This window comes from Notothenia rossii (assembly GCF_949606895.1).
Source record: "Notothenia rossii genome assembly, chromosome: 7".
Taxonomy (NCBI): Eukaryota; Metazoa; Chordata; class Actinopteri; order Perciformes; family Nototheniidae; genus Notothenia; species Notothenia rossii.
The window spans coordinates 3,680,140-3,690,672 of record NC_136905.1 but is presented as its reverse complement, the minus strand read 5'-3'; the positions used below and the strand labels follow the sequence as shown (position 1 = coordinate 3,690,672).

Here is a 10,533-nt window from a genome sequence, read left to right as displayed (position 1 = left end):
AAATGCTCGTCTGATCATTCAACTTCAAAGTTAGGGTTTAAAGTCCCGTTACTTTTCTGAAACTAAGAAGAGAGGCTGTTTAATGATAACGATTGGCTGGGTGTGTTCAGGCCTGAATGAGGGCAGGGTTTGAACCTCTTGCTCAAGTTATTTTTCAATTTTCACTTTTTTTGATTCGCGTTAGTAACTTCAATCAGAAAGTTACGATATAAGCATAAGCGATAATCTTTAACTCAACCTAACCAACTAGTTTTGATGCAACTTAAAATACATGGGCGTGGTTTCAAATCCACATCCGCATTAGGCATTTGTTCAGCAGCTGGGGAGATAAGGCTCTTCTTCTGCATTTCATTGACTGAGGTCAGACTCTCTATCGCCTCTAGGGGAACAAGTGGTGTTACAAGACAGGAAGTGCAACGCCTAGTCAGTTAGCATGCTAATTTCAGTAGCTATCTCTACACACAATACATAAAGGTCCCCTAATCATGTCAGCATTTGATAAGATAAGAATTGTCATACTGATATTCTGTACAAACTGTAAGGTCCACTGAGACAAATGTAACGTTTGTGATATTGGGCTATATAAATAGAATAGAATAGACTAGAATAGAATATAATCCTTTATTGTCATTATACAGGTACAATGAGATGAGTAGGCCTACTCCTTTTTTAACCCTTTCATGCATAGAGGTCACTACAGTGGACAGCTATTCAAAAAGGTATTTTCTTGTATATACACATTGTTTTTTTTTGCATAGTTGCACCATCAGCCACTACATAGGACCCTATTGCATAATCCCATACACTGCCCCTCAGTGGAAAGTCAGTGTAAGTGCATGATACACTCTAAACCAAGATGGACGACAGAAAGCCACATGGACCAAGTCACCCATCTATATCTTGCCAATCCTTTTATGGAAAGCGTCCCCTGCAGGTATAAAAAATGTGGTGACATCAAGTAACAACTAAGGAATCATATAATTCATAAATTATCAAAGTATTGATTTTATGTTTGCAGGAAATCCTGATTAACCACCTTTCCACTACAGTGGACGTCATGCATCACTGGCTATATTTAAACTACAATGAATACTGCTGTGCCCAGGGCCGTCCCTCCCTACAGGCAGACCATGCAGACTGTGTGGGGCCTCACCTTGTGGAGGGGGCCACACCTTGCGGAGGGGGGCCTCATCTGAGGCGCACCTATGCGCTTATGTGGCGCAATTAGGGTGGCGCGGCACGGTTTCGCCGCTGCAAGGCTCCACTAGCACTCATCAAATAACTGCGTGGGGCCTCAAATTGGCCCCTGGCCCTGGTTATTCTTGAAAATACTTCATCTGCAATATATTTTTGGGCCGTAAATCAATATACTTATGTTATTATAATGTAATTTTAAGTTTGCACATCTTTATTTATCATTTTTTCAAAATGTACATCTCTTCAGTTCAAACCCTGAACGCATACTGTCCACCTGAGTGGACGTATACAAATCTCTTTGAGAAAACTAGATAAAAAAAAAAAAAAGTTAAATCTTGTTTTTAATGCCCTAAGAGCAATAATAACACTTGGTAAAAAAAATCCTGACTGAGGCTTAAATGGTGCCATCAAAAATACAAAGAGACAACATTCATGAGGAGACAACAAGCAACAAGCATTCATACTTCAATATGCAGATCAGAGTTGGTTGTAACGCGTTACAAAGTTACTGTAATAATATTACTTTTGTCTGTAACGGAGTAGTGTAACGCACTCACTGACAGACAAGAGGGGTTTCCGCCGCAGGTTTGTATACATGTAGGACAACGTAATCGGCGCGATTTGCGCGTCCACATCTCCATGTGCAGTGCTGTATAAACATACTGAGTCTTTTCATCTCTAAACTTCCTCAACGGGGCCGTTCGCTCTCTTTTCTTGATTGCCCTCTCACGGCTGAACAGTTCAATGTCCCGCTTCATTGTAGGAATTCTGCCATGTCTCTACCACTTTAGTTTGACCATCTCTGTTACTAAGTTATGGAAAACTAAATAAATAAGTAATTACCTTACCGTTACTGCGCTCATAAAGAATGATAAGAATAAGAATAATGCGTCTTGAACTGGTTTCATTAATTAGTGTCTTTACGTTTCACAGACTGTTAGCTTGTTGTGGTAGGCTGGTAGCCTATTTCATTAAAGAGCATATCAAAAGAAAGACTTGTGTTATGTCTTCCTTAATGCAATAGTAATTGGGGGTGCAAGTGGAGTCTCGCAGAGGCAAAACTGTGGCACCTTTACACTGTAGGTCCGCCGCAGTCTGCATGATCTGCATGTAGGGAGGGGCGGGCCGGCCCTGCAAGTAAAGTAACGAGTAAAGTAACGAGTAAAGTAACGAGTTACTTTATGTAGATAGTAACGAAGTAGTGTAATATATTACTTTTTTTTAAAAGTAATATGTAATATATTACTTTTTAGTAACGACCCCATCTCTGATGCAGATACAATGAAAGTGTAGGAATATATCAGTTTAAGTAAAATAAATAATAGATTTATTTATTTTTAAGTGCTTTTACAGGTGCTCAAAGTCGTTTTACAGAGATAGTGGAAATAAAAGAACAACAAATAAATATAGTTGAAGTCAAATAAAAACAAAGCAATATAACAACAATCACACATTACAAGACAGATTGAAGAGGTGAGTTTTTGTGAGTTTTGTGAAGGTGGTGAGGTCAGTAAATATGTTTGAATGTGTATAAAAATATATATATATATATATTGTGTCAGTGCAAGCCGGAGTTTAGTGTAATTATTGCTCTGGGGAAGAAACTGTCTTTAAGTCTGTTTGTCTTTGCTTTAAGACATATGTAGGTCAAACAGATGGTGCCCATGCAGGGTGTGAATTGTCCTCCACAATGTTCTTTACTCTACTGAGGAAGCGAAGATCGATTGATTGATTGATTGATTGATTGATTGATTGATTGATTGATTGGTTGATTGGTTGATTGATTGATTGATTGATTCCGGTTCTTCCACAGTTACCTCGAAGCTGAAGTACCTCTTGGAGCCTCCGGTTTACGCAGAGGTCGTCGCTCTAAGAGGACAAAACGCCACCCTGCCGTGTATCATCAGAACCAAACCCAGAAATTACAAAGTGAAGTGGACCAAGCTGGAGCCGGAGAACGTGGGGCGGGATAACATCATCATGATCTCTAACGCACAAGCCTTCAAACCGTACGGCCATCTTGGAGCGCGAGCGTCTCTCCGGAGATCTCACAGCATGGACGCCTCGCTGCAGATCAGACGCCTCCTGCTGGAGGACGGGGGGAAGTACCGCTGCGAGCTGGTGAACGGCATCGAGGACGAGAGCGTGGTCATTACTCTGAGGATAGAAGGTAATCAAAGCAGTATGGAGACCATTGGCAGCCAGTGGTGGGAAGTACTGGAGTATGAATATTTCGTTACTGTAGGTACATTTTTCTGGTATCAGTACTTTACTCCACCACTTATTTTTCTGACAACTTTCTACTTCTTACATTTTGAACCCAAATACCTGTACTTTCTACTTCTTACATGTTGAACCCAAATACCTGTACTTTCTACTTCTTACATTTTGAACCCAAATACCTGTACTTTCTACTTCTTACATGTTGAACACAAATACCTGTACTTTCTACTTCTTACATGTTGAACACAGATACCTGTACTTTCTACTTCTTACATTTTCCAAACAGGCTGGTTCCTTTAGTTTGAATGTGTGTTTGGTGGCGTGATCATTATTATTTAGAGTCATTGCGTGCCTATTGATTTGAACACGATCCGTGTATCCATCATTTCCTGGTCTTCTCTAAAGAAGAGGGACCAATGAAAACGTTGTCATGTTGCCGTTGTTCAGCATGGAAACATTAATTAGCTCACAATGACATTATTGTTCTATTAATATAAAGGGAGGTCAGGTACTCTTTAAAACAGCTGCTAGTTATGGGTACTTTTTACTGAAGTACATTTCAAAGCCTCTTTACTTTCACTTGAGTAATGAAGTTTAGGTACTTCTACTTTTATTAAACACAAGTATCTTTACTTCTACTTTAGTAAAGGATGTGTTTACTTTTTCCATCTCTGGTCAAAACACCCTGCTTCTTTTTGCAGGAGTTGTGTTTCCGTACCAGAGTGAAGACGGCCGCTACAGATTGACTTTCCACGAGGCGAAGGAGGTTTGTGCCGAGCAAGACGGCATCTTAGCTTCATACCACCAGCTGTACAGAGGTAAACAGGACTGAAAAGACATAGACTCTATGCATTAAATTAATGCACACAATGTACACCAATATTTTGTATCCGGTCTGTGTTTGTTTAACTTTTGTCCAGTTTCTGAACAGATTTGAGGAGCTGTGAGCTCTGAGTGCTAACAGCTAACAGCTGATATTTTTGCTTTTCTGATTCAACGTCAGTGACGGCAGGCTGAGATCCCCACCACTACTGTGCTAACGCGTCAAGCGAATTTCACGCTTGAGTTGAAAAAATGTAACTCGAGTAGAGATGTTAAGATTCACCGATTCGCATCGGTGCACCGGCATAAACGTTCAAGATGCGAGTGCACCGGTTGAAAGAGTGCACATCGGCTACAGTTTGGGTTGAACTCGCGATGCATCGATTGCGTAGCGTCTTTGCATCGGTAAAAAAACGATTCATTCATATAAAATCCCCTTATCTTGTCAACGTTCAGCAGAGACGATCTTTGATATTTGCTTCGCCACTACGGAGAACGAGAGTCTCAGTTATCAACACACACGGAAGTTGAGGAGAAAGAGAAACACAGCGCAGCGAAAAATACCTACAAATCAAACGTTTGGCAACACTTCGGATTGTTCAAGAAAGACGGTGTAATAGTCATTTATGCTATATAGTTGACCGCAGGTCATGGAGAGTAATAAGGTATCCGTAGACCTTTGTATGAGGTATCTTTATTACTTAACAGGTCTACAGCCATGATACATAGATCCGTCCTAGATGAGGACTTGCATACACACAGTATCACTCCGCAGCCGCACCCCATCAGTAACGTCCTGATGGTATATGTGCGCGGCACTATTACTACAGACGGTCAACTTGAAAAATCACTCGCAAATTGTTAACGATGCCGAGCCGCTTTAAAGTACACAAGTAGTACGAGGAACTTAGCGACGCACATAAAGAGGCGACATGGGGTCTGCGGCTGAAAAGAGAAACCTGAAAGTGAGACATATGAGTTAAATCACTCAGTGAGGTGTTCTGTCAGAGAGAGGTGTTTAGCTTAAAGCAGCCTGTGACGGCCAATAATAATTTAAATGTCTTCCTTACTGTAAGCAGTTATGAAATACCTGTTTGTGAAAGGTTATTTGTTGTCTTTATTGTTCAGATAGAAACCAATGCTTTCTGCTCACTGGTGTGTTAGCCTCTGAGTGTTAAGCACATCAGGCTGGCAGCTGTATGGGCATTGCTCTATGGTAGCTGTTATTTGCACATTGTTAATCATGAGCAATGCATCCTTACATTGTTTAACTGTGAGGTGTTATACAATTGTACTCTGGAGAGCTTTTAAAGGTAAAAAAATAAACGGCATGATGGGATGTGCAGTACCAAATATGTAAAGCACTTTTTTGTTAATGTATGATTTGCTGCATATAAGGAATAAAACAAAAATCCTCTGTCGTACCATATTGAAGTATCATTATTTTTGCATCGTGTTGAATCGCATCGTATCGCCCCGAATCGCATAATGTTGAATCAAATCGTATCGAACTGTATCGCAACAGGGGTGAATCGTATCGTATCGCATCGCCTGGTGTTTCAAAGGTATCGTTAATGTATCGTATCGTGGTAACGTATCGAGATGCGCATCGCATCGGCCTCAGTGATGGAGATGCACATCCCTAAACTCGAGCGGTTTGCATCGCATCAACCGCTTCATGCGCACCGTTGAAGCGAATTTGCGTCTGTCCGTGTCTTTGTTTTGACTTTACATGTAATCGTGCCGCCACCAAAATGTGTATTGCGTCCGGTGTGAACGCAGAATTAATGTGGTCATATGTATAAATGTTTCTTTTGATTGTAGGTAGCCTATATACATATTTTCATACATGTTTTTATATATATTTGTTTTTGTATTCGGGATTGTGGGAAACTCTATTTCGATGTCTCTGTCTGTACACACAAACTGAAAGATTGACAATAAAGTTGACTTCGACTTTGGGAGCTGAAACAGCGAAAGCCCTGTCACCTCTGTTTTTTTCATTGTATTTGCGCACAGTAACATGTGGACTTGCAGGTAAATCGGCGTGTTTGTCCTCCTGCAGCGTGGACGGAGGGTCTGGACTGGTGTAACGCCGGCTGGCTGCAGGACGGCACGGTTCATTACCCCATTATCCAGCCCCGACCCGCCTGCGGAGGAGAGCTGCTCCCCGGCATCCGCAGTTACGGAGCGAAAGATAAGAATCAGGATCGGTTTGACGCTTTCTGCTTCACCTCGCAGACTTCTGGTAAGCTTTGAGTGGGTGAAGATTGTTAGAAAAAAAATATCACTCGTCACGCCTTGAAATGTTGTCTTAATGTACATTATTTAATATCATATTCTGTTCTTGTAAATAATCATATTCTATTTACACGTATATAGACTTTTTGCACTATTTATTTGTATTTTTGGAGGAGCTCAGGTCAGAAGATTTTCATTGCCATTTCTACACTGAATTTAAAAATTAAAGATCAAGGTTCTTTATTTCACAATAAATCCTTTTAATCTTTTGAATCTTTAATACTTGATAAGGCACTGCTGCTAAGGATGATCAAGGGAGAGGAAGAACAGAGGTTACATGTCTATTAATGTATATATCCTGCTTATATATGTTACTGTACATTTGTATTTTCCACATGTATATTTTTTACTTTTTTAATGCTATTCTATTACTATTTGAGACGTTTACATTTTTGAATTGTTTATTTCTAGTCTTTTCATTTCATTTCTCCAATTTCTCCTTGTCTTTTTATGTTGCTGCAACTCAAACATTTCCCAAATTGGGATTGTTTGAAAAAATCTCCCTAGTCCCCGCCTTGATCTTGAATCTCAGGATCCATGTATCTGTGGTCCTCTCCAGAATGGAAGTAGTCATCACATACAGAGCATCAACTAGTTCCTGAACAGTGTCCTTCACATGCTGATATCCAAGAGACGGAGTTCCACAGTCACAAGATGGAGGAATAGAAAGCAGTATTCAATGTTTACTTCAGATTAGCTCCACGTCAGAAATGATCATGCTTGTCATATGTCTCTCTCCATAGAGGCTGAATCATCATGTTAATCACATAGCTATCATATGCCTCAAACAGTCCTGATGCTCTTCTAGGTAATCACACATCCTGTCATGTTCACAGCTACAGTTGGGATACCTTTGTTATCATGATACTCTCATGTTGGAAGAGGACATTCAGTATTTTCCCAACAAACATCCATGTCTGGTTTGGTGACAGAAAGCCTGAAGCAAATGGGACTTTTATGGGCGTTGCACAAGCCAATATTTAGTTTCATTTGATATCTGGTGCGGCTCGTTTGGGTGGTTTTGAACTCAAGAGATCGTGCCTCGATGCAGACCAAAGAAAACGGTCCGAGACAGTTTGTGAGAGTTGGTCTTGGATCGTTTCCAAATAAACCTGAGTGGTGTTTCATTGCAGTGAGAACATAATCCAACCAAATTGCATGAAATGAACCAAGTTTCGATGTCGGTGTCCTAATTCTGCTAACATAGAAGACTAGTATTAGTAGAGTGTGGTTTCGTGTACCAAATGCTTTCTAATAAGCCCCACAGTTTATCAAGTTGTGTTAAAAATGACAGAAAAAAGCTCTGAAGAAGTTTCTTAGTATTGAATTGGATTTCCCCATAAACAAAAACATAAAGTTCAATATCCAAATCCCTGAAATTGATCCAGTGGGTTAAATTCTGTGGGAAAATACTGTTTCCTCGGCTGGAAATGACGTCCGCAATTTCGAAAATTCAAGTGGTTGACAGGATCTTTTTCAAATAAATGGCCAATGAACATGGCCATTGTGGTGCTTCTATCCTCTTTTTAAACATTGTTAGAGCTTTCTGCAGGACCATAAAGACATACAGGTTGTGGTAGCTAGCTAACGTTCTCTGGATTAAAGCTCTCTAATTAAAAGAATTTCACAAATTGGGATCAATAAAGTATCTATCCATCCATCTATCTTATCTCCTCTCTCAGGCTCTGTCTCCTTCGTCTCGGGGTCTTTCTCCTTTGAACAGGCCGGGCACGCATGTCAGCGTCAGGGAGCGGAGTTGGCCCTGGTTGGCCATCTTTACTCCGCCTGGCGTTTCCAAAACTACGACCAGTGTGACGGCGGATGGCTGAGAGACGGCAGCGTACGGTTTCCCATCAGCAACCCCCGGGAACTCTGCGGAGGAATCCCTGAAGCCGGGGTGCGCTCGTTTGGATTCCCCAACAAGATGAAGCCTCTGTTTGGAGCCTATTGCTACATCTAGCCCGAAAATAAGAAGCAGGGCAACTTAGAGATCGAGTTTAAGCAGGAAAACATGTCCCAGAATTCACTGCTAAGCATAAACAAGTTGATCTGCCAACAAAAAGTCCTGAGAAAGATCTCAGCTACGATGATACGGACAGTAATGGAGAAATATGAGGTTGAATTCCAATGTTAATGAGTTTAAAAATGAAAAAGTCATTATTTAATCTAGTTTAATTTTCTTTTTAGGTTTGGTGGCCGGTGCTACAACAAACCAAAACACTTCCATTTAGTGGATTATAAAGATGGACAACTGTCTCTGCCTCATAACTGTAAGTGTTTGTCAGTATATCTGAAAGGACTAGGTTAGCTACGTTAGCTATGTAGCTTACAGCAGATCTGCAGATCAGAAGGAGTCATGTGATCACATTGTTAAAATAAGTCCATAAAACATTTGTTTAGGTATGTTTCCAACAACAGAGACAGTTGTCCAGTTTAATAATCCTGAACGTCACCAAGCGCTGTGTGCGTCACTTTTTAGTGTCCCCTGGTTTCTGTTGTGTTTTGAGATTCTTGCAGCGTTTAAGCTTTTAAGGTTAAACTAAAGGCTGCACATGTTTCCTCAAGTTGGTAAAACCTAATGGAAATGTTTTGGGCTGATAAAGTGTTTGCACCCGTCGGCCACCGTACAGAAAGCCCCATTTACATGAACGTTGGTTTGGTTCATATCCATCTCCAAAGGTACATTGAAGTATTTATAAAAATACAAACTTTAATGACAAAAAACCCTTCTTTTTTTCAGGATGTTTCAGATTGTGCTCTCCTGACCTTAACATCTCTTAAAGTGAACAACAAAAAGGGCATAAAGATCTTATTTTTCAATAAAATGAAAACCAAACGGTTTGGTTGAACAACCGTTGATGGAGCTTTTGAGGTCAATTTGATTCAAACACAACTCATGTCAAACTGAGTTATACAGACACATTGTGTTTTCCTGGATGCTATTACTTTTGCTGCGAGGGAAATGTTGTTGTCAAAATCAATTATCATAAAATAAATAATAGGTAAGTAAAACAATCTATATTATAACAAACAAACCACAAACCACTCTGGCTTCCCAAAGCACTTGCAAAATATGGTAAATGGAATAAAAATATAGCTATGCACAATAACGTTTCAGAGCGTCAAGGAAAGTCAAGTTAAGCGAGGTGAACATTTGCATTTAATTAAAATGTTTGTCCATGTAACATGACACCAAAGCAAAGAAGCTAAAACTCTGAACTGTAAATAACAGGATGTACCAATTTATCTGTAAATTAATTACATGTTATTGAATTTATTCAATAAAGATATATCCACTTATGCATATTGATTTGCCCATACACATTTTTTGCAATATTTACAGAGGAAATATTTTTAATCATTTTCAGGTGTTTATCAGTATGTAGTGTCTCTACTTTAAAGAGTCCTCTCCTGCTGATGTTCAGGTGTATATCAGTATGTAGTGTCTACTTTAAAGAGTCCTGTCCTGCTGATGTTCAGGTGTATATCAGTATGTAGTGTCTCTACTTTAAAGAGTCCTCTCCTGCTGATGTTCAGGTGTATATCAGTATGTAGTGTCTCTACTTTAAAGAGTCCTCTCCTGCTGATGTTCAGGTGTACATCAGTATGTAGTGTCTCTACTTTAAAGAGTCCTCTCCTGCTGATGTTCAGGTGTACATCAGTATGTAGTGTCTCTACTTTAAAGAGTCCTCTCCTGCTGATGTTCAGGTGTATATCAGTATGTAGTGTCTCTACTTTAAAGAGTACTCTCCTGCTGATGTTCAGGTGTATATCCGTATGTAGTGTCTCTACTTTAAAGAGTCCTCTCCTGCTGATGTTCAGGTGTATATCAGTATGTAGTGTCTCTACTTTAAAGAGTACTCTCCTGCTGATGTTCAGGTGTATATCAGTATGTAGTGTCTCTACTTTAAAGAGTCCTCTCCTGCTGATGTTCAGGTGTATATCAGTATGTAGTGTCTCTACTTTAAAGAGTCCTCTCCTGCTGATGTT

General features: G+C 40.0%; 1 protein-coding gene across 2 annotated transcripts in view; it reads left to right on the top strand.

The window, feature by feature from the left end:
• hapln2 (hyaluronan and proteoglycan link protein 2) overlaps nt 1-9,849 on the top strand; it is a 10,391-nt gene extending 542 nt beyond the window's left edge. For both annotated transcript variants that reach the window (XM_079639992.1, XM_079639991.1), the window contains exons 3-6: nt 3,011-3,367; nt 4,122-4,238; nt 6,308-6,490; nt 8,226-9,849. In XM_079639992.1, coding sequence (XP_079496118.1) covers nt 3,011-3,367; nt 4,122-4,238; nt 6,308-6,490; nt 8,226-8,503 — 935 coding nt within the window. In that variant the 3' untranslated portion in view covers nt 8,504-9,849. The remainder of the gene's footprint in view (nt 1-3,010; nt 3,368-4,121; nt 4,239-6,307; nt 6,491-8,225) is intronic.
• Nucleotides 9,850-10,533: the final 684 nt, after the last annotated feature.